This window comes from Scyliorhinus canicula, chromosome 14 (genome assembly GCF_902713615.1).
Source record: "Scyliorhinus canicula chromosome 14, sScyCan1.1, whole genome shotgun sequence".
Taxonomy (NCBI): Eukaryota; Metazoa; Chordata; class Chondrichthyes; order Carcharhiniformes; family Scyliorhinidae; genus Scyliorhinus; species Scyliorhinus canicula.
The window spans coordinates 64037321-64063049 of NC_052159.1; the positions used below are offsets into that span (position 1 = coordinate 64037321).

Below are 25729 nucleotides of genomic sequence, written 5' to 3' on the forward strand. Positions count from 1 at the left end.
ACGTGCGCCAGCGCGCAAGACGACCGCCTGAAAGCTCTCCACAATGACCCCTGCCACCCGGGGGTCATCCGGCTAGCCCACTACATCAAAGCCCGAAATCTGCCTTTCTCCACCGAGGAGGTAAAAGCCGTCACCAGGGATTGCCCGATCTGCGCGGAGTGCAAACTGCACTTCTACAGACCAGACAAGGCCCACCTGGTAAAGGCATCCCGGCCCTTTGAACGCCTGAGCATCGATTTCAAAGTGCCACTCCCCTCGACCAATCGAAATGTGTACTTCCTGAACGTCATTGACGAGTTCTCCCGCTTCCCCTTTGCTATTCCGTGCCCCAATATGACCTCCCACATAGTCATCAGAGCCGTGCACAGTATCTTCACCCTGTTCGGGTTCCCCAGCTACGTACACAGCGATAGGGGTTTGTCCTTTGTGAGCGACGGGCTGCGTCAGTACCTGCTCGACAAGGGCATCGGCTCGAGCAGGACTACCAGCTACAACCCCAGGGGGGAAGGGCAGGTGGAGAGGGAGAACGTGACGGTCTGGAAGACCGTCCTACTGACCCTCCGGTCCAGGAATCTCCCAACCTCCCATTGGCAGGAGGTCCTCCCCGACACGCTCCATGCTATTAGGTCCCTCCTGTGCACAGCCACCAACCAGACCCCTCACGAACGGCTATTTGTTTTTTCTAGGGGCACTACCACGGGAGTTTTGCTCCCAGCATGGTTGAAGACACCGGGCCCGGTTCTCCTTCGGAAGCATGTCTGGGCACACAAAAATGATCCACTCATAGAAAGAGTGCTCCTACTCCACTTCAACCCCCAATACGCTTTCATCGAATACCCTGACGGCTGTCAGGACACTGTTTCCCTCCGGGACCTGGCGCCTGCAGGATCCAACTCCACCACCACTACCGCCGAGGTACCCGTCACACTACACCCCACCCAACCCTCCACGCCCTGCGCCCCCGCACCTACAGGTTCACTGCCCGTGCTCCACGCCCCCGCGCCTATAGGTTTCCGGCGCTCCCCGCAGCCCGTCGAACCAGTCGGGTACGGGTTTATAATTCACCACACAGGCGTTGGCTTGTTAAAACTGGTGTTAATACAGAGAATTCCCGTTTAACCCAACCAGCTGTTCATTCTGAGAAAGGGATAACCTCAGTGGGGTAAAAATGCTGAGTGCAGGTGATCACAAAGACTGCTTCGAATGCAGTGCCAATATGGTGCTTTAACACTGGGTAGCGCAGGGCCCGTGACCTGCACCAAATATTTCACGGGTTGTCGGTGCGACATACAAACTGCATCCTAAGACTGAGTTCTTATCCTATAAAGTGTCGGGGGGAGGGGGGGGGGGGAGCAGCAGCGCGTTGCCAAGTCTGAATCATATAAGGACTGTGCACTATGGATGACATTCCCAGCGTCAAATAGAAACTGCTACGTGTAGACTTTTTCCTTTTAAACGTGAACGCTTCAGCTGTAGCTTGCAATGCTTTTTTCCTTTGTTTACACTGATATTTCCTTATGCTTTACCCGGCGTATTTCCTCACCAGGACTGTGGGAGTACACGCGCGATCCGCACCGCTCACCGCCTCTGCATTTTTACACCACATACATGTCAGGGCTGTCGGAAGACACTCGCAGGCAAAAGGTTTTTATTGCGTTTTGAAAGCTTTGATGATGCGTTCGCACTCTTTGAAGATGAGATCGCCACAGGACACAGTCTTTGGGTGAAATTTGGACTCCGGTGTTTATTCCTGATCGGGGACTCGGCAGAATCAACCTGTTACATCTTTTGTCCCCTGGGCTTTCTTTTCTGCAGGTCTTGGACAGGCAAATCGCTCTGTATCGCCACATTAATGATGCTGAAAGTTTGCTAACAAAAAAAAACACGAGAGACTTTGGAGAGCGTTTTGAAAATTTAAAGAGCACACCTCGCCTAACTGGATCTGATATTAATTGAGCAGTGGAGCCTGGTTATAAAAAATCCCAATGTTATTGCTATTCATCTTGGTCACAGTGTTTGGAGACTTTCGCCTTCATGGCACCAAAGCTCAAGGTGGATCTATTAAAGCTTTGCGATCCTCTGCCATACAGAGAGATGGTAAGTTGCAGTTTTGGTTTCAAGTCTAATCCAAGTGTTAAAAGTTGTTTCAGCATCGATGTTTTCAGTTAATAAAGTAAGCTGGCTCTGTTTAGCGACTCCTGTTGGGCTGAATGCAGTGAAGAAAACATCAATTACAAAACTTTCCTCCCCTGTTTTCCCGTATTTCGAGGTCTTGGCAGAACATTTAGCTCGTCCCAAGGAAACGTTCCAACTCTTCTATTTTTAAAATGTTTTTTTTTTAATTTTACTATGGTGCTCGTTTGACACTTGGCCCTTATTCAATTATTAGTTTGCAACAGACAACACATTTTTTTCAGTGTACCTTTGGATCTCTTTAAGGGCCTTTAACCGAAGTTTACCTCACAACTGATGATAAGTAACTGCGATGTGTATATATCATCAGAAAAATAAAATATAAACTGGTAAAATGAAGGCATTTAATATTACCGTTTTTGTACGTTTTAAAATAGCTTTCAGAGAAGATCGAGGACAACGAAGTGTGCAGCCAGACTTTATCAAATAGACATATTTTAAACTTTATTCTAGTTTTGTTACAGTCGGAGCCTGTCTGGACAAAGGCCACACCAAATTTCCTGCTTACTAAAATAGTTTTCTTTCCCCTCGCCATGAATGATTGTGGTTTAGGTCATGAAGTTTAAGCGGTGAAATAAATGAAGACAAGAGCTGCCCGCCTGAGCTGCTGCTGGGGTTGTTTTGGCTGAGGGCGCTTTGCTGGCCTGCCTGTTGTATTAATGCTGACAGATGCGTGTCCATTGTCCTGGGGCTCTGGTTTCAAAGCATGCGGCTGCTGTATTCCAGCAGCTGGAAGAATGTCAGTTTTATTGGGGGCAGCGGGATATATTACCCTGCGGCAAGACACATGACTCGGCACTCTGGTCTGGAAGGAGCAAAGCATGAGCTCATCATCAGTGCTATTGTCCAAGCTGCAGTGAGAGGGGATGTGCCTCCTTCAAGGCCACAATCTCATCCGCAGAACGAGCATTTATCACCAGAGAACGGGGTGGGCCCGTGAGGTGCGGATCATTGAAAGGCGCCGCCGCCTGGTTTGTTCAATTTACCCTGTTTGAACTGACACGGGGGAGGAGGAGGGGCTACCGCCCAACACCATGTCCGAACCCGCACCGGACTTGGGGTAGGGATGGTCCACTGGGGTAGGGTCGGGAGGATCCACTACCGCGTGGGGCATACAGAGTACGAGCACCCTCTCTCTCCCGCCCCATTACAGGGCGGGACCCTGAACACATTTCACGTGCCTTTGCATAATTAGAGTCGCGAGTCAGGAACCAAGTAGAGAAGACCCAGTAGGGAACTACTGGAGCTGGACATAATAGTTAACGATTTAAGTAAAAAAGGTTTTGTTTTTCTCCAAAACTGGTTGTGGACTCCTTCCCTTACAAAACTTCCCAAACAGGTTGTGATGTCAGCGATAACAAACAGGTTGTGATGTCAGCGATAACAAACATGTTGTGACATCAGCGATATCAAACAGGTTGTGATGTCAGCGATATCAAACAGGTTGTGATGTCAGCGATAACAAACAGGTTGTGATGTCAGCGATATCAAACAGGTTGTGATGTCAGTGATAACAAACAGGTTGTGATGTCAGCGATATAAAACAGGTTGTGATGTCAGCGATAACAAACAGGTTGTGATGTCAGCGATAACAAACAGGTTGTGATGTCAGTGATATCAAACAGGTTGTGATGTCAGTGATAACAAACAGGTTGTGATGTCAGCGATATCAAACAGGTTGTGATGTCAGCGATAACAAACAGGTTGTGATGTCAGTGATATCAAACAGGTTGTGATGTCAGCGATAATGAACAGGTTGTGATGTCAGTGATATCAAACAGGTTGTGATGTCAGCGATATCAAACAGGTTGTGATGTCAGCGATAACAAACAGGTTGTGATGTCAGTGATATCAAACAGGTTGTGATGTCAGTGATAACAAACAGGTTGTGATATCAGTGATAACAAACAGGTTGTGATATCAGTGATAACAAACAGGTTGTGATGTCAGTGATAACAAACAGGTTGTGATGTCAGCGATAACAAACAGGCTGTGATGTCAGCGATAACAAACAGGTTGTGATAGCAGCGATAACAAACAGGCTGTGACATAGAGCGATAACAAACAGGCTGTGATAGCAGCGATAACAAACAGGCTGTGACATAGAGCGATAACAAACAGGTTGTGATATCAGTGATAACAAACAGATTGTGATGTCAGCGATAACAAACAGGCTGTGATAGCAGTGATAACAAACAGGCTGTGATGTCAGCGATAACAAACAGGTTGTGATGTCAGCGATAACAAACAGATTGTGATGTCAGCGATAACAACCAGGTTGTGATGTCAGCGATAACAAACAGGTTGTGATATCAGCGATAACAAACAGGTTATGATATCGGCGAAAACAAACAGGTTGTGATGTCAGCGATAACAAACAGGTTGTGATATCAGCGATAACAAACAGGTTGTGATGTCAGCGATAACAAACAGGTTGTGATGTTAACAATAACAAACAGGTTGTGATGTCAGCGATAACAAAGAGGTCATGATGTCAGCGATAACAAACAGATTGTGACGTCAGCGATAACAAACAGGTTGTGATGTCAGTGATAACAAACAGGTTGTGATGTCAGCGATAACAACCAGGTTGTGATGTCAGCGATAACAAACAGATTGTGATGTCAGTGATAACAAACAGGTTGTGATGTCAGTGATAACAAACAGGTTGTGACGTCAGCGATAACAAATAGATTGTGATGTCAGTGATAACAAACAGGTTGTGATGTCAGTGATAACAAACCGGTTGTGATGTCAGCGATAATGAACAGGTTGTGATGTCAGTGATATCAAACAGGTTGTGATGTCAGCGATATCAAACAGGTTGTGATGTCAGCGATAACAAACAGGTTGTGATGTCAGTGATATCAAACAGGTTGTGATGTCAGTGATAACAAACAGGTTGTGATATCAGTGATAACAAACAGGTTGTGATATCAGTGATAACAAACAGGTTGTGATGTCAGTGATAACAAACAGGTTGTGATGTCAGTGATAACAAACAGGTTGTGATATCAGTGATAACAAACAGGTTGTGATATCAGTGATAACAAACAGGTTGTGATGTCAGTGATAACAAACAGGTTGTGATGTCAGCGATAACAAACAGGCTGTGATGTCAGCGATAACAAACAGGTTGTGATAGCAGCGATAACAAACAGGCTGTGACATAGAGCGATAACAAACAGGCTGTGATAGCAGTGATAACAAACAGGCTGTGATGTCAGCGATAACAAACAGGTTGTGATGTCAGCGATAACAAACAGATTGTGATGTCAGCGATAACAACCAGGTTGTGATGTCAGCGATAACAAACAGGTTGTGATATCAGCGATAACAAACAGGTTATGATATCGGCGAAAACAAACAGGTTGTGATGTCAGCGATAACAAACAGGTTGTGATATCAGCGATAACAAACAGGTTGTGATGTTAACAATAACAAACAGGTTGTGATGTCAGCGATAACAAAGAGGTCATGATGTCAGCGATAACAAACAGATTGTGACGTCAGCGATAACAAACAGGTTGTGATGTCAGTGATAACAAACAGGTTGTGATGTCAGCGATAACAACCAGGTTGTGATGTCAGCGATAACAAACAGATTGTGATGTCAGTGATAACAAACAGGTTGTGATGTCAGTGATAACAAACAGGTTGTGATGTCAGAGATAACAGGTTGTGATGTCAGTGATAACAAACAGGTTGTGACGTCAGCGATAACAAATAGATTGTGATGTCAGTGATAACAAACAGGTTGTGATGTCAGTGATAACAAACCGGTTGTGATGTCAGAGATAACAGGTTGTGATGTCAGTGATAACAAACAGATTGTGATATCAGTGATTGCAAACAGGTTGTTATGTCAGTGATAACAAACACATTGTTATGTCAGTGATAACAAACAGGTTGTGATATCAGTGATAGCAAACAGGTTGTTATGTTAGTGATAACAAACAGGTTGTGATGTCAGTGATAGCAAACAGATTGTGACGTCAGCGATAACAAACAGGTTGTGATGTCAGTGATAACAAACAGGTTGTGATGTCAGTGATAGCAAACAGATTGTGACGTCAGCGATAACAAACAGGTTGTGATGTCAGCGATAACAAACAGATTGTGACGTCAGCGATAACAAACAGGTTGTGATGTCAGTGATAACAAACAGGTTGTGATGTCAGCGATAACAACCAGGTTGTGATGTCAGCGATAACAAACAGATTGTGATGTCAGTGATAACAAACAGGTTGTGATGTCAGTGATAACAAACAGTTTGTGATGTCAGAGATAACAAGTTGTGATGTCAGTGATAACAAACAGGTTGTGACGTCAGCGATAACAAACAGGTTATGACGTCAGCGATAACAAACAGATTGTGATGTCAGTGATAACAAACAGATTGTGACATCAGCGATATCAAACAGGTTGTGATGTCAGCGATAACAAACAGATTATGATGTCAGTGATAACAAACAGGTTGTGATGTCAGTGATAACAAACAGGTTGTGATGTCAGAGATAACAAACAGGTTGTGATGACAGTGATAACAAACAGGTTGTGATGTCAGCGATAACAAACAGGTTGTGATGTCAGTGATAACAAACAGGTTGTGATATCAGTGATAGCAAACAGGTTGTTATGTCAGTGATAACAAACAGGTTGTGATGTCAGTGATAGCAAACAGGTTGTGATGTCAGTGATAACAAACAGGTTGTGATGTCAGTGATAACAAACAGGTTGTGATGTCAGTGATAGCAAACAGATTGTGATGTCAGTGATAACCAACAGGTTGTGATGTCAGTGATAACAAACAGGTTGTGATGTCAGTGATAACAAACAGATTGTGATGTCAGTGATAACCAACAGGTTGTGATGTCAGTGATAACAAACAGGTTGTGATGTCAGCGATAACAAACAGGTTGTGATGTCAGTGATAACAAACAGGTTGTGATGTCAGTGATAACAAACAGGTTGTGATGTCAGTGATAACAAACAGGTTGTGATGTCAGCGATAACAAACAGGTTGTGACGTCAGCGATAACAAACAGGTTGTGATGTCAGCGATAACAACAAGGTTTTGATGTCAGCGATAACAAACAGGTTGTGAGGTCAGCGATAACAAACAGGTTGTGATGTCAGTGATAGCAAATAGGTTGTGATGCCAGTGATAACAAACAGGTTGTGATATCAGCGATAACAAACAGGTTGTGATGTCAGTGATAACAAACAGTTTCTGATGTCAGTGATAACAAACAGGTTGTGATGTCAGCGATAACAAACAGGTTGTGATGTCAGTGATAACAAACAGGTTGTGATGTCAGCGATAACAAACAGGTTGCGATGTCAGTGATAACAAACAGGTTGTGATATCAGCGATAACAAACAGGTTGTGATGTCAGCGATAACAAACAGGTTGTGATATCAGCGATAACAAACAGGTTGTGATATCGGCGAAAACAAACAGGTTGTGATGTTAACAATAACAAACAGGTTGCGATGTCAGTGATAACAAACAGGTTGTGATATCAGCGATAACAAACAGGTTGTGATGTCAGCGATAACAACCAGGTTGTGATGTCAGTGATAACAAACAGGTTGTGATGTCAGCGATAACAAACAGGTTGTGATGTCAGTGATATCAAACAGATTGTGATGTCAGCGATAACAAACAGGTTGTGATATCAGCGATAACAAACAGATTGTGATGTCAGCGATAAGAAACAGGTTGTGATGTCAGTGATAACAAACAGGTTGTGATGTCAGCGATAAGAAACAGGTTGTGATATCAGCGATAACAAACAGGTTGTGATGTCAGCGATAACAACCAGGTTGTGATGTCAGTGATAACAAACAGGTTGTGATGTCAGCGATAACAAACAGGTTGCGATGTCAGTGATAACAAACAGGTTGTGATATCAGCGATAACAAACAGGTTGTGATGTCAGCGATAACAACCAGGTTGTGATGTCAGTGATAACAAACAGGTTGTGATGTCAGTGATAACCAACAGGTTGTGATGTCAGCGTTAACAAACAGGCTGGGATGTCAGCGATAACAAACAGGATGTGATGTCAGCGATAACAAACAGGATGTGATGTCAGCGATAATAAACAGGGTGTGACGTCAGCGATTACACACAGGTTTTGATGTCAGCGATAACAAACAGGTTGTGATGTCAGTGATATCAAACAGGTTGTGATGTCAGCGATAACATAGAACATAGAACAGTGCAGCACAGAACAGGCCCTTCGGCCCTCGATGTTGTGCCGAGCAATGATCACCCTACTCAAACCCACGTATCCACCCTATACCCGTAACCCAACAACCCCCCCTTAACCTTACGTTTTAGGACACTACGGACAATTTAGCATGGCCAATCCACCTAACCCGCACATCTTTGGACTGTGGGAGGAAACCGGAGCACCCGGAGGAAACCCACGCACACACGGGGAGGACGTGCAGACTTCACACAGACAGTGACCCAGCCGGGAATCGAACCTGGGACCCTGGAGCTGTGAAGCATTTATGCTAACCACCATGCTACCGTGCTCCCCATAACAAACAGGTTGTGATATCAGCGATGTCAGTGATGTCAGTGATATCAGTGACATCAGACAGATGTCAGTGATATCAAACAGGTTGTGATGTCAGCGATAACAAACAGGTTGTGATGTCAGTGATAACAAACAGGTTGTGATATCAGCGATAACAAACAGGTTGTGATGACAGCGATATCAATAAGGTTGTGATGTCAGCGATAACAAACAGGTTGTGACATAGAGCGATAACAAACAGGTTGTGATGTCAGTGATAGCAAACAGGTTGTGATGTCAGTGATAATGAACAGGTTGTGATGTCAGCGATAACAACCAGGTTGTGATGTCAGCGATAACAACCAGGTTGTGATGTCAGTGATATCAAACAGATTGTGATGTCAGCGATAACAAACAGGTTGTGATATCAGCGATAACAAACAGATTGTGATGTCAGCGATAAGAAACAGGTTGTGATGTCAGTGATAACAAACAGGTTGTGATGTCAGCGATAACAAACAGGTTGTGATATCAGCGATAACAAACAGGTTGTGATATCGGCGAAAACAAACAGGTTGTGATGTTAACAATAACAAACAGGTTGCGATGTCAGTGATAACAAACAGGTTGTGATATCAGCGATAAGAAACAGGTTGTGATGTCAGCGATAACAACCAGGTTGTGATGTCAGTGATAACAAACAGGTTGTGATGTCAGCGATAACAAACAGGTTGTGATGTCAGTGATATCAAACAGATTGTGATGTCAGCGATAACAAACAGGTTGTGATATCAGCGATAACAAACAGATTGTGATGTCAGCGATAAGAAACAGGTTGTGATGTCAGTGATAACAAACAGGTTGTGATGTCAGCGATAACAAACAGGTTGTGATATCAGCGATAACAAACAGGTTGTGATGTCAGCGATAACAACCAGGTTGTGATGTCAGTGATAACAAACAGGTTGTGATGTCAGCGATAACAAACAGGTTGTGATGTCAGTGATAACAAACAGGTTGTGATGTCAGCGATAACAAACCATTTGTGATGTCAGCGTTAACAAACAGATTGTGATGTCAGCGATAAGAAACAGGTTGTGATGTCAGTGATAACAAACAGGTTGTGATATCAGCGATAACAAACAGGTTGTGATATCGGCGAAAACAAACAGGTTGTGATGTTAACAATAACAAACAGGTTGCGATGTCAGCGATAACAAAGAGGTCATGATGTCAGCGATAACAAACAGATTGTGACGTCAGCGATAACAAACAGGTTGTGATGTCAGTGATAACAAACAGGTTGTGATGTCAGCGATAACAGGTTGTTATGTCAGTGATAACAAACAGGTTGTGATGTCAGTGATAACAAACAGGTTGTGACGTCAGCGATAACAAACAGGTTGTGATATCAGCGATAACAAACAGGTTGTGATGTCAGCGATAACAACAGGTTGTGATGTCAGTGATAACAAACAGGTTGTGATGTCAGTGATAACAAACAGGTTGTGATGTCAGCGATAACAGGTTGTTATGTCAGTGATAACAAACAGGTTGTGATGTCAGTGATAACAAACAGGTTGTGACGTCAGCGATAACAAACAGGTTGTGATATCAGCGATAACAACCAGGTTGTGATGTCAGCGATAACAAACAGATTGTGATGTCAGTGATAACAAACAGGTTATGATGTCAGCGATAACAAACATGTTGTGAGGTCAGCGATAACAAACAGGTTGTGATGTCAGTGATAACAAACAGGTTATGATGTCAGCGATAACAAACAGGTTGTGAGGTCAGCGATAACAAACAGGTTGTGATGTCAGTGATAACAAACAGTTTCTGATGTCAGTGATAACAAACAGGTTGTGATGTCAGTGATAACAAACAGGTTGTGATGTCAGTGATAACAAACAGGTTGTGATATCAGCGATAACAAACAGGTTGTGATGTCAGCGATAACAACCAGGTTGTGATGTCAGTGATAACAAACAGGTTGTGATGTCAGCGATAACAAACAGGTTGTGATGTCAGTGATAACAAACAGGTTGTGATGTCAGCGATAACAAACCATTTGTGATGTCAGTGTTAACAAACAGGCTGTGATGTCAGCGATAACAAACAGGATGTGATGTCAGCGATAATAAACAGGATGTGATGTCAGCGATAATAAACAGGTTGTGACGTCAGCGATTACACACAAGTTTTGATGTCAGCGATAACAAACAGGTTGTGATGTCAGTGATATCAAACAGGTTGTGATGTCAGCGATAACATAGAACATAGAACAGTGCAGCACAGAACAGGCCCTTCGGCCCTCGATGTTGTGCCGAGCAATAATCACCCTACTCAAACCCACGTATCCACCCTATACCCGTAACCCAACAACCCCCCCCTTAACCTTACTTTTTAAGACACTACGGACAATTTAGCATGGCCAATCCACCTAACCCGCACATCTTTGGACTGTGGGAGGAAACCGGAGCACCCGGAGGAAACCCACACACACACGGGGAGGACGTGCAGACTCCACACAGACAGTGACCCAGCCGGGAATCGAACCTGGGACCCTGGAGCTGTGAAGCATTTATGCTAACCACCATGCTACCGTGCTCCCCATAACAAACAGGTTGTGATATCAGCGATGTCAGTGATGTCAGTGATATCAGTGACATCAGACAGATGTCAGTGATATCAAACAGGTTGTGATGTCAGCGATAACAAACAGGTTGTGATGTCAGTGATAACAAACAGGTTGTGATGTCAGCGATAACAAACAGGTTGTGATGTCAGTGATAACAAACAGGTTGTGATATCTGCGATAACAAACAGGTTGTGATGACAGCGATATCAAACAGGTTGTGATGTCAGCGATATCAAACAGGTTGTGATGTCAGCGATAACAAACGGGTTGTGACATAGAGCGATAACAAACAGGTTGTGATGTCAGTGATAACAAACAGGTTGTGATGTCAGTGATAGCAAACAGGTTGTGATGTCAGCGATAACAAACAGGTTGTGATGTCAGTGATAACAAACAGGTTGTGATGTCAGCGATAACAAATAGGTTGTGATGTCAGTGATAACAAACAGGTTGTGATATCAGCGATAACAAACAGGTTGTGATGACAGCGATATCAAACAGGTTGTGATGTCAGCGATAACAAACAGGTTGTGACATAGAGCGTAACAAACAGGTTGTGATGTCAGTGATAACAAACAGGTTGTGATGTCAGTGATAATGAACAGGTTGTGATGTCAGCGATAACAACCAGGTTGTGATGTCAGCGATAACAACCAGGTTGTGATGTCAGCGATAACAACCAGGTTGTGATGTCAGCGATATCAAACAGATTGTGATGTCAGCGATAACAAACAGGTTGTGATATCAGCGATAACAAACAGGTTGTGATGTTAACAATAACAAACAGGTTGCGATGTCAGCGATAACAAAGAGGTCATGATGTCAGCGATAACAAACAGATTGTGACGTCAGCGATAACAAACAGGTTGTGATATCAGCGATAACAAACAGGTTGTGATGTCAGTGATATCAAACAGGTTGTGATGTCAGCGATAACAAACAGGTTGTGATGTCAGCGATAAGGGGCAGCACAGTAGCATTGTGGATAGCACAAATGCTTCACAGCTCCAGGGTCCCAGGTTAGATTCTCGGCTTGGGTCACTGTCTGTGCTGAGTCTGCAGATCTTCCCCGTGTGTGCGTGGGTTTCCTTCGGGTGCTCCGGTTTCCTCCCACAGTCCAAAGATGTGCAGGTTAGGTGGATTGCCCATGATAAATTGCCCTTAGTGTCCAAAATTGCTCTTAGTGTTGGGTGGGGTTACTGGGTTGTGTGGATAGGGAGGAGTTGTTGACCTCGTATAGGGTGCTCATTCCAAGAGCTGGTGCAGTCTTGATGGGCCGAATGGCCTCCTTCTGCACTGTAAATTCTATGATAATCTATGATAACAAACAGGTTGTGATATCAGTAATATCAAACAGGTTGTGATGTCAGTGGTATCAAACAGGTTGTGATGTCAGTGATAACAAACAGGTTGTGATGTCAGGGATAACAAACAGGTTGTGATGTAAGCGATAAAAAACAAGTTGTGATGTCAGCGATAACAAACAGGTTGTGATGTCAGGGATAACAAACAGGTTGTGATGTAAGCGATAACAAACAAGTTGTGATGTCAGTGATATCAAACAGGTTGTGATGTCAGTGATAACAAACAGGTTGTGATGTCAGTGATAACAAACAGGTTGTGATGTCAGTGATAACAAACAGGTGTAATGTCAGTGATAACAAACAGGTTGTGATGTCAGTGATAACAAACAGGTTGTGATGTCAGTGATAACAAACAGGTGTGATATCAGCGATAACAACCAGGTTGTGATATCAGCGATAACAAACAGGTTGTGATATCAGTGGTATCAAACAGGTTGTGATGTCAGTGATAACAAACAGGTTGTAATGTCAGTGAGAACAAACAGGTTGTGATGTCAGCGATAACATACAGGTTGTGATGTCAGTGATAACAAACTGGTTGTGATGTCAGCGATAATAAACAGGTTGTGATGTCAGTGATAAACAGATTGTGATGTCAGTGATATCAAACAGATTGTTATGTCAGTGATAACAAACTGGTTATGATATCAGTGATATCAAACAGATAGTGATATCAGCGATAACAACCAGGATGTGATATCAGCGATATCGAACAGGTTGTGATGTCAGTGATCAGAAACAGGTTGTGACATCAGTTATAACAAACCGGTTGTGATGTGTGTGATAACAAACAAGTTGTGATGTCAGTGATAACAAAGACGTTGTGACATCCACGGCAACAAAAATGTGACAACAATAACAAACGTCAGTTTGTGATGTCAACAGTGATAAACCGGTTGTGATGTCAACAATGACAAACCAGTTGTGATGTCAACAATGACAAATCGGTTGTGATGTCAACAATGAGAAACAGGTTATGATGTCAGCAATAACAAACAGGTTGTGATGTCAGAATTAACGAACAGGTTCTGATGTCAGCGATAATTGGAACCATGCAAAATCAATGGTAACAAACAGGTGTTAGGTGGAAGATAAAAATGCGATTTCAGCTGCTATGGGCACATTGTGGTAACGGATGGATTGTAGAGTCAGCAGTAGGTGGAGCACACTGTGACGTCAGCGTGGTATAAATCCCACTCATTTCTGTTACCACTTTAGAGTTGGAACTAAGCACTTCAAGGAAGCTGCCCATATTTGTAGTGTTTTTTAGGGAAACTGTTCACATAATTATGCATTCATGGTTCAGGAAACCCCTTTTCCAACATTACTGATGACAGGATGTGCTGAAAGAGGGAGATGCAAAGGGAAGGGAAATTCAGAAAGAGAAAATTAATTATGTTTCAAAACAAGGAAAGACTTTTTGTTGCAAAAATTTCAGAGAGCTGATATAATCTTCTGATTCCAGAAGGCACCTCCTTATTCCAAACTCCTGCTCTGATAAATATCCAATTCAAATCCCATTGTCATAATGTTACAGTACTTAACAACCTTAGTGGTATTATCACTATTATCAAATATTGCTTAGTTAATTGCTTCTGAGGTCAAAAACGTTTAATTTTTTCAAGTCAAATGTTAAAATTAATTGCAAAGGATATTTGCTTCAAAATTACCATTTTGAGTTAATTCACAGATGTAGTCACCAATTTATTTAAATTAAATCAATTTAATCTTATTTATTAAAATGCTTGGAATTGAATTCGAACATTAAGACTTTCTGTATTAATCTATGAATTAATTAAAATTGACTTGTGCCTTTCATTTGAACAGCATAGCTTAAATTGCACTACTTGCTTTCAAAGTCATTTTAACTTAACCAGGTGGTTTGGCTTAATTTAAATTGAGAACATTTTAGTTGGATAATTAGGCATTACTTACTAGAAAAATTGTGCTCTATTTATTTTGGCTGAAAATGTAATTTCGCAGTTCAGTGAGGGCGAATTGGGATACTGACAGCTTTTGAATTCTGGGTCCCAATCCCAATAATTTTTAGATACTGGACATTGTTTTCAAAATATTGGAAGAATGTCTGTGAGAAAAATGCTCACAAAATGTAACTAAATGACGTTGAAAGGTTTAAAAGGGAACAATCCAGGCAAATATACAGATTGTTTTTATTTCTCCTAATTATGTTGTTGCACTAATTTCCATCCACCCCCTCAGTTTGTCAAAACACAAATAGAATTATATTCCCAAACCATGTATTAATGCTGCTTTGGGGCAGCTTTTCAGAGAGCTATGAGTGCAGTTCAGTGAAGGCTGCACATTTCATTTTACTGATCCCTCTTCCATTATCTCTGCTGGATACTGCCTCATGGCTGCGATTGGGAGCCTCGTGACGTGAAAGATTGAATCTGTGCCTGAGCAAAATTTGGCTTCACACCATAACATAAACATACATTTATATAACATAAAAGCAAAATGTTACAATTGCTGGAAATCTGAAATAAAAAAACAAAAATGCTGGAAATATTCAGCAGGTCAGACAGCAACAATGAAAAGTGAAACAGAATTAACGTTTCAGACTGACGACCATCATCAGAATGCAATGCCTATGTATCTGAACCCCCAAGTCTCTTTGGAAATCCACCTAATCCTTTCCATTTAGAAAGTACTCTGCTCTATCCTTCTTGGTCCAAAATGGATAACCTCACACTTGCTTATATTGAATTCCATCTGCCACAATTTTACCCATTCACCTAGTCTGTCAATATCTCCTTTCAATTTTATGCTACCATCCATTCTGTGTACAATGTTAATTGTATGAATTAACTTATTATTGTTTATGTTAATTGTACTAAGTCCCTGTCTTATATAGATTATTAACTTTTGCAGGACTTCGGACAGGGTTATCCTCCTTTTCAACTGTAAATATTGAAGCAAAGTAATTGTTCAACATGTCTGCCATTTCCCCATTATCACTGACAAAATCTCAATTTTCAGATTTTAGTGGGCCTACATTGTTCTTCACCTCCTGTTTTTCCTTTATATAACTCTAAAATTTCTTCTTATTGATTTTGATGTCCCTTGCAGGTTTCCTTTCATAACCCCTTTCAGTAGCTCTTATGAATTTCTTTGTGACTCTTTGCTGGTCTTTGTACCTATCCCATTCATCCGAATCTGTGATTTGTTTTGCTTTTTATAAGCTCTTTCTTTCAGTTTTATGCTGTCCCTAACCGTTATAATTGGCTATGGCTGTATTTTGTGAAGTGGAGCATTTTCCTCTCAGGGGTATATACTTGCTCTGTATCTTTTTAAATGTTTCTTTAAATATTCTTCACTGATCTTCAGTCATTTGACCCATTAACAGATCTTCCCAGTTTACCGTGGACAGTCTCTGTCTCATCCCATCTTATCTCATCACACACATACATTCACGTTCCTCACACATATTCACCTCTCTCTCTTACACACATACACATTTACTTCTCCCCCTCATACACATACTCATCTCTCTGTCTCTCAAACACACAATTACCTCACACACACGTGAAACTATGTGTAAGGTGGTGGATGGGCTGCCAATCAAAGAGGCTACTTTGTCCTTTTGGATGGTGTTCAAAGAGGCTACTTTTGGATGGTGTTGAGTTTCTTTGTTCGTGTTTCACTCATCCAGGCAAGTGGAGAGTATTTCATTACACTCCTGACCTGTGTGTTGTAGATGATGGACAGGCTTTGGGGAGCCGGAAGGTGAGTCACTCATTGAAAAGTTCCCAGGCTCTGAGTTTCCCCCTTACTCCCATTGACTCAGGTTTAGTGAGTGCCCCTTGTTGCCTCACTCAGTCAAATGCTCAAGGGCAGTCATTCTCACCTCCTTGAGTCAAGTTATTTGGTCTAAGTTTGGACTAAAGCCATAATGAGTCCAAGAGCCGAAATTGAGTGTCAGTGAGCAGGTTATTGATCAGTAAGAGTCGCTTGATAGTACTGTTGTTGGCACTTTCCATCACTTTGCTGATGATCAAGAATAGGTTGAGGGGCCGTAATTGTCTGGTTTAGATTTGTCCTGCGTGTGTTTTCAATCTCCCACATTGTCGGGTGCCTGTGTTGTCGCTGTATTGAAGCAGCTTGGTTAAGGGAACAGCTATATTCTGTAGCACAAATCTTCAGTGCAATTTCTGAGATGTTGTCATCCCCTGAATCAATAATTTAAAAAATTCTACTGATTTGCATACCTACCATACTGCATCTGGGAGCTAATGAATAGCTAAAACAAAACAATTGGTGAACATTTTTAGTATCTATGTTCGTTTATGGTTCAAATTGTTCAGTAAGCAATGTTTTGTTTTTTGAATTTCATCCAATGGATAAAACTAAATAATGTTTTGATGCATAAAAGCTCATTTTTCTAGTCTTGGGAAAGTATAATATCCAGTGGTGGCCTTATGACGTTTTTTTTGCAGAGCCCAGCATCACTTATAATGTTAGAGGTTTAAAGGTGAAGTTCCTAGCCACAGAATCATCATCAGCCAAAGTGATGCTCATGGCTGCAGTAATGTTTCCTGTGTGGCATCAAACCTGATTTGAAAATTGCTCAAAACATTTATAAAGTTAAGCTAAGTATTTCTATTGTGGAAGAAAATAGACATTTCCACACAGGATTTCAAAAATTTAGGTATAGTGCTGAACATTGTGCAATCATCAGCGAACGTCCCTGTTTCTGACATGGAGGGGAGTCCATTGATTCTGAGTTCTGTGAATGTTCTCAAGTATCCATTCTTGTAGCTCTCTCACGGCAATTGGAGTTTGATTCACAGTCTGCAGCACAACTTGGGTGTTACTGGCTGTGCTTTCTGCTCTGCACCTACTGATCCCCAACTGGAGCATGAGAACTATTCATTTCAGAATAAAGTAAACATAACATCGAACATGGAAAACATCCAACCCTATTCTACTGATGCACTCATTGCAGTGGAAACTTTGAACTTGAGACTGCAAATGTTAAATTTAATAACACGCCTCATAAATTACTTCATTGCTAATTCCTCAGTTGCCAAATAGCACTGAGCATTCCCTTGACCCTTTTAAGTGTGGCCATATTTCAACATAAATCAATTATATAATTTGCAAGCCAGATAAATACTCCCTAGAATACTACAATAGCTATTCTAACTTTACTGCATTGTGTGAGCCTAACATTGTGACAACAAAAGTTTCAATACTCAATTGTGGCACTTTCAATGTATGGACAATCCATTAGATATTCCAATATGCAAGCCAAAAAAGATTTTCTCCATGAGAAATGTGGATATGTACGATTAAGAAAAGCTATAATCAAAACTTCTGTAATGAGAGTGGTTTCTTCTTGCTTTTGAATCTCTTTGGGCTGGATGATTCATTCGAGAAAGTAGGGGCTGGATTCTCCGATTTTGCGGCTATATCCGGAGGACACGTCTGATCTTGCAACCAAAAAGTCGGCGCCGCCCCCAATGCTCCGGGGGGCTAGAAACTGCACCACACTACCTGCAAGTACAGAAGGAAAATGGCCGGGTCCGTGACCGCGCATGCACATGGCGCCGACCTGTGGCGGCCGCTCCGTACAACATGGCGCCGGCCAGGCCCGGACCTGGCCTGCCAGATAGTGCCCCCCTGTAACCCCTCTCGCCACCCCTCGACCACCCCCTACCAGCCCCCCCAGCCCCCACCGAGGCTCCCTCCCCACTGACCAGCAGAACAGCTTCCCCTCCCCCCGCCACTCGACACAGTCCGCATCCGCCACATGAGGTCCCTGAAAACTGAGAGGACACATGACCGATGCTGTTGGAAAGTCTGCCACCATGCACGTTTTACAATATTCCAGGTGTGGCCTCACCAAAGCCCTGTATAACTGTAGCAAGACATCTTTGCTCCTGTACTCGAATCCTCTCTTTATGAAGACCAACATCTGCCTTTCTGCCTTCATCACTGCCTGTTGCATATGCATGCCCACCTTCAGCAACTGGTGTATGAGGACGCCCAGGTCTCATTGCCCATTCCCCTCTCTTAATTTATATCCATTCAAATAATAATCTGCCTTCCTCTTTTTCTCAGCAGAAAGCACTTAGCTGCTTTTGATGTGATGAGGAGCTCTCAATCATAGCAAGAGTTTCTAAACTTTGTAGTTAGCATAAAAGCAGGATAATTGAGATGCATTCAAGCATGAGATAAATAAATAAACCCCCTACGCAGCTGTGTCTGGACCAAGAACACTGTCAATCACTGGCTAGTGATATATTGCTCTGTGAAATTGAATGGAAGATTTGTATTTCAAAGGCTGTCAAGGAATTTGTGAAAGCTACTGCTTTAAACACTTTTGTCTGAGGCAGCAGATGTTAGGGAAGGGTAAGTTAAAATGCAGTGATCTTTCACGCTACTGCCTACTCCTCAGTCTTCAGCCAGGGGTGACTGATGGGGTGGGGGGGTGGTCTGTGATGGGGGACTGTGGGGTAGGTGGGGGGGGTCATTGGAGGGGAGGAAATTGGGTCACCCTCATGCGCGCATGCTGTAGGCTGGTGGTGGTGGGGGGGGGGGGGGGGGGGGTCACCCGTTATCCTATAGTGAGGGGAGGGGAAATTTGGTCTTCAAGCCCATTAATGACATTGACATTTACTTAAATGCTTGATTTGCATCCACCCGCCAGCATAGGGCGGGTGTCCTGCTGAGGCCACCAATGGGGGACTGGAGCATCGCAATGGGTTTGCTGGCCAGCACCAAACCCCATTTCCCCTTGACGCTCCACTCTCTGCCTGATCGGAAATCCCGATCAGGGCAATGTTTAATGGAGAATCCACCCCAGGGAGTCTATCCTTCCATCTTGAGTAAATGTTGCTTTAATTGGAGCATAGGTCCAGAGATTGTCTTGCTCTAATCACGGTGTTGCACAATTACAAACTTGCTAAACGGCTGGGGTTTTTTTAACCAAGGTGGAGGAGAATCCTTTACTTGATCGAGAAAAGAGTTGAGCCAACATAGCTCAGTGCAATTTGAAGTTGAGTAAGACGGCTGGCATTATTTTCTGCATTTCCTTGGAGGTAGTTGATGGAAGATTCTGCTGGACATCTGGCAGCTTCTGCTCTCCCAAAGCATAGAACATTACAGCGCAGTACAGGCCCTTCGGCCCACGATGTTGCACCGTCCTGTGATACCCTTCTAAAGTCCCTCTACACTATTCCCTTATCGTCCATATGCCTATCCAATGACCATTTGAATGCGTTTAGTGTTGGCGAGTCCACTACTGTTACAGGCAGGGCATTCCACGCCCTTACTACTCTCTGAGTAAAGAACCTACCTCTGACATCTGTCCTATATCTATCTCCCCTCAATTTAAAGCTATGTCCCCTCGTGCTGGACATCACCATCCGAGGAAAAAGGCTCTCGATGTCCACCCTATCTAATCCTCTGATCATCTTGTATGCCTCAATTAAGTCCCCTCTTAACCTTCTTCTCTCTAACGAAAACAGCCTCAAGTCCTTCAGCCTTTCCTCATATGATCTTCCCTCCATACCAGGCAACAATCTTGTAAATCTCCTCTGTACACTTTCCAATGCTTCGACATCCTTCCTATAATGTGGCGACCAGAACTGCACACAATACTCCAAATGCGGCCGCACCAGAGTTTTGTACAACTGCAACATGACCTCATGGCTCCAAAACTCAATTCCTCTCCCAATAAAAGCTAACACACCGTACGCCTTCTTAACAACCCTCTCAACCTGGGTGGCAACTTTCAGGGATTCAAAACTTTCAAAGCAAGCAGTAGAGAGTGCAGCTGATATCACTCCAGCACCACTGTGCAAAATGTTTATGTTTGTGCTGTAACCCCTTGCCTGTTATTATTGCACATTGTGCTACTGTACTGTCTGTTAAAATCTATATTACTGTCTCTTGCTGAATAGATCAATGATTTTTAGTCTGTTAACAAGTCAATCTTTCGGGAAAAAATATGCCTCTCAGTTAGTGAAACTAAGCTTAAGTCGCATACTAGTTAATAAGTTGCTTTGTTGTCCTTGTTGGCCTGATGTAAGTTTGAACAATTTTGGCAGAACTTACTTTTCTTTGCAACTAATAGAAATATTTTTCTCAGGCTAAGTAGTAATGTAGTTGCATGAGAGGTCCTTTATGCAAAGAAATCTGCTTTGCACTTTGTATTTTATAACTCTTTGAAAATTTATCATCAAAACAAGTAGGTAGAGAATTTTCTATGTTGTTCAAATTACATTCTGACCAAGAGCTGGACTTGAGACTTTTATCTTTCGAATAAAATATTGCATTTGTTCACTTTGCAAGATCCAGTCAACATTTTACCTCTAATGTATCAAAAACCTTGGGCGCGATCTAACAGAAATGAAAGAGTCCCATGTTGGGCGCATTTAGCCAGATGTGAGCGTCAGGAAAGCCCCCGCTATCTAACGGAATTCTGTTTTATTTTGGGGTATCAGCGAGGAATGTCCCTCCCAGGCCACACTTGCTCTCATTTCCTACACTGAGAAGCTCGCCAGTAAAAATGCCACCTGGATCTCAAGACCCCCCAATGCAACCCCAGACTCCATCAACACCCAAACGCACATGTAAGGGCGTAACTGAGCCCCTCACACCCCATCTAATGAGGCAGGGCATCCCTAGGCCCGATACCTGGCTCAGGCAAAATGCTACCCGGGCATTGTCCCTGGCAGGCTGGCATTGCCAGTGTGGCACCAAGGTGGCACTGCCAGAGTACCAATACACCAGGGATTGCGTCCTGCCGGAGTGCTCTTCCGCCTGGTCCCGATTTGTGGAGACCAGTACGAAATGGCACTCGCCTGGATTCTCCGATGCAAAGGGATGTGATCCCAACACCTTGGGTAGATCAGACGAGCACACATTAAAGTCAGACTAGCTGCTCACTTTAATATGCAAATTTTCCAACACATCCCACCCATTGTGTGTGTTATCTGGATTAGAACATAGAAAATAGAACATACAGTGCAGGAGGAGGCCATTCGGCCCATCGAGTCTGCACCAACCCACTCAAGCCCTCACTTCCACCCTATCCCCGTAACCCAATACCCCCCCACAGACTCCACACAGACAGTGACCCAGCGGGGAATCGAACCTGGGACCCTGGCGCTGTGAAGCCACAGTGCTATCCACTTGTGCTACCATGCTGCCCATTGTGACACGTGGCAAATGGATAAATCTTGCGAGAGGCCTCTCGCCAGATTTATCGGCCCAGTTGCACCCCGAGTCGGGAGCGGCACGGCCGTTAGATCGTGCTCCTTACATCTCACAGAATCACAGAAAAATACAGTGCAGAAAAGGCAGTTTGGCCCATCGACTCCACACTGCCGCATGAAAGACAGCTGATCTGCAAATCCTAATTCCATTTGCCAGCACTTGACCCATAGCCACAAATGTTAAGACCTGCCAAGTGCTCATCCAGGTGCTTTTTAAAGTATGTGAGGCAGCCCGCCTCTATCACCCTCCCAGGCAGTGCGTTCCAGACTGTCACCACCCTCTGGGTAAAAACTCTGGGCGAGATTCTCCCATATAGGGAGAAATCGTAAGGCTGGCGTCAAACCCGGGCGGGTTTGACGCCAGCCCCCCCCCTTCCCGACCGGGAACCGATTCTGGTCCCCGGTCGGGGCTAGCAGCCCGACGCCGTAAGCTCCGGCATCACGGGCTTAACGAATTTCGTTAAGCCCGCTTGCCCGAGTTAGCGCCGGCTGACGCGTCATATGACGTCAGCCGCGCATGCGCGGATTGGAAGACTCCAACCCGCGCATGCGCGGATGACGTCATCGCTGCGCGGGCCGGGTTGCCCCTCAGCCTCCCCGCGAATGGATACTGCGGGGCGGCGGAAGGAGAAATAGTGCGCGGGCATCGGGCCCGCTGCCCGTGATCGGTGGGCACCGATCGCGGGCCCATGGCACCCTTGGCACGGCCGTGGTACTGCCGTACCAATCGGTGCCATGGTTAAAAAATGCGAGTGTTTACGACCGTTTTTACGAACGGCCAGACCAGGTGTGTTTGCCGTTCGTAAAAACAGCCGTAAAGGGCTGGGAACTCGGCCCATCTATCAGCTGAGAATCGCTGCCGGCCGTAAAAAAACGGCGGCAGCGATTCGTGTCGGGAGTTGGGCGTGGGGGGGGGGGGGGGGAGAATAGCGGGAGGGCGTCGGAACAGCGTGGCCGTAAAATTTTACGAGCCACGCTATTCTCCGCACCGTCGGGAGTGCGGAGAATCTCGCCCTCTATTCCTCAAAACTTCCCAAACCTCCCGCCCCTCACCTTGAACTTGTGTCCCCTTGTAACCAACCCTTCAACTAAGAGGAACAGCTGTTCCCTATCCACCCAGTCCATGCCACTCATAATCTTGGACACCTCGATCAGGCCACCCCACAGTCTTCTCCGCTCCAGCGAAAACAACCCAAACCTATCCAACCTCTCTTCATAACTTAAATGTTCCAACCCAGGCAACATCCTGGTGAAATGCCTCTGCACCCGCTCCAGTGTAATCACATCCTTCCTATAATGTGGTGACCAGAACTGCACCTAGTATTCCAGCTGTGGCCTCACCAATGTTCTATGTAACTCCCACATGACTTCCATGCTTTTGTAATCTGTGCCACGATTGATAAAGGCCAGTGTACCATCTGCTTTTTTCACCACCCTATTAACCTTCCTTTCTGCCTTTAGAGATCTATTTGCAAACACGCAAAGGTCTCTTTGTTCCTCTGGACTTCCCAGGGTGGTGTCATTCATTGGATATTTCCTTGTCAAATTGCTCCTTCCAAAGTGTAACTTTTCAGGATTAAATTCCATCTGCCATTTTTCTGCCAATTTGACCATCCCATCTATATCTTCCTGAAACCCAAGACTCTCAGCCTCACTGTGAACCACCCGGCCTATCTTTGTGTCATCCGCAAACGTACTGATCCTACCCTCCACATAGTCATCTAAGTCATTTTTATGAATGACAAATAATAGGGGGCCCAGTACGGATCCCTGTGGTACTGGCTTCCAGTCACTAAAGCAGCCGTCTGTCATCACCCTCTGTTTCCTACAGCTTAGCCAGATTTGAACCCATCTTATCAAGTTCCCCTGTATCCCATGTGCATTTGCCTCCTTTTCTAAGTCTCCCATGTGGGACTTGTCAAATGCTTTGCTGAAATCCACGTAAACTACATCAATTAGTTGGGGCCTCACGGTAGCAGGGGCCTCACGGTAGCATGGTGGTTAGCATCAATGCTTCACAGCTCCAGGGTCCCAGGTTCGATTCCCGGCTGGGTCACTGTCTCTGTGGAGTCTGCACGTCCTCCCCGTGTGTGCGTGGGTTTCCTCCGGGTGCTCCGGTTTCCTCCCACAGTCCAAAGATGTGCGGGTTAGGTGGATTGGCCATGCTAAATTGCCCGTAGTGTAAGGTTAATGGGGGGATTGTTGGGTTACGGGTATACGGGTTACGTGGGTTTAAGTAGGGTGATCATTGCTCGGCACAACATCGAGGGCCGAAGGGCCTGTTCTGTGCTGTACTGTTCTATGTTCTAATTGCACGACCCTCATCTACAGACTTCATCACGTGCTAAAAAAATTCAATCAAATTTGTTAGGCTTGACCTTCACCTGGCAAAGCCATGCTGGCTATTCCTGATCAAACCTTGCCTCTCCAAGTGGAGATAGATTCTCTCCTTAAGTATTTTCTCCATTAGTTTCCCCGCCACTGACAGGAGACCCACTGACCTGTAGTTCCCTGGCTTATCCCTACAGCCGTTAAATAGTGGGATCGCATTCGTGGGGCGAAATTCTCCCCTACCCGGCGGGGCGGGGGGTCCCGGCGTAGCGGAGTGGTGCCAACCACTCCGGCGTCGGGCCTCCCCAAAGGTGCGGAGAATTCAGTCACTCCGGCGCTCCGCCGACTGGCGCCAATGGCCTTTGGCGCCTCGCCACCCGGCATCGGGGCTGGCCGAAAGGCCTTCGCCGGTCGGCATGAATCCGCGCATGCGCCGGAACGTCAGCGGCCGCTGACGTCACCACCGGCGCATGCGTGGAGGGGGTCTCTTCCGCCTCCGCCATAGTGGAGGCCATGGCGGCGGCGGAAGAAAAAGAGTGCCCCCACGGCACAGGCCCACCCTCCGATCGGTGGGCCCCGATCGCGGGACAGGGCCCCCACGGGGTCCGATTGCCCCCCCCCCCCCCAGGACCCCGGGGCCCGCTCGTGCCGCCTGCTCCCGCCGGCACAGAGGTGGTTTAAACCATGCCGGAGGGAGAGGCCTGACAGCGACGGGACTTCGGCCCATTGCGGGCCGGAGAATCGCCGCGGGGGCCCCGCCGATTCCCGGGTGGCGGTGAATTCCGCCTGTGGTACTCTTGTCCTCTGTCACCTCTCCCGTAGCCAGAGAAGAATAAAAAATTTGCATCAGGACCACTGCAATCTCCTCTCTCGCCTTCCACAGCAACATGGGACAAAATTCGTTCAAACCTGGAGATTTGTCCACTTTTAAGCCCGCCAACACCTCCAATACCTTGTTCCTCCCTATGACAACTTGCTCAATAAGGTCACAGTCTCTCTCCTCGAGTTATATTTGCCTCCTCATTCTCTTGGGTGAAGACAGATGTGAAATATTCATTTAACACCCAACCAATGTCCTCTGTCTTCATCCACAGATTTCCCCTTTGGTTCCTAATGGGCCCTACTTTTTCCCTAGTTATCCTCTTCCTATTGATATACTTATAGAATCTGAATGTACCTTTTGTGCGCAGCGTTTTAATTCCTTTTGTCATGTTTATGCCACTTTTCTTGGTCATCTTTTGCCATTGTAAATACCATTTCAAATGGAAATTGCCTGTTTAGACTTGTCACTTTGCTCACATTCTCTCAATTAGGCTAGCAATAGAGCCTAATTTTTCACTTCCCATTCCAGGGTAATACAGTGGAAAAACTGTTACTTCCAATAAACTCTATTCCCTCCTTCCCAAATTGCTGGAAAAT

The 25729-nt window shown here is 44.6% G+C and overlaps 1 protein-coding gene and 1 long non-coding RNA gene across 3 annotated transcripts in view; one reads left to right on the top strand and one right to left on the bottom strand.

Moving 5' to 3' along the window:
* The window catches only part of LOC119977362, a 176020-nt gene that overhangs the window by 86539 nt on the left and 63752 nt on the right, over positions 1-25729 (bottom strand). The window lies entirely within an intron of this gene.
* pdgfd (platelet derived growth factor d) overlaps positions 1370-25729 on the top strand; it is a 212656-nt gene continuing 188296 nt past the window's right edge. The window contains exon 1 of one of the 2 annotated variants that reach the window (XM_038818181.1): positions 1370-2097. In XM_038818181.1, the coding sequence (XP_038674109.1) occupies positions 1986-2097 (112 nt within the window). In that variant the 5' untranslated portion in view covers positions 1370-1985. The remainder of the gene's footprint in view (positions 2098-25729) is intronic. The other variant, XM_038818180.1, reaches the window with a different exon arrangement.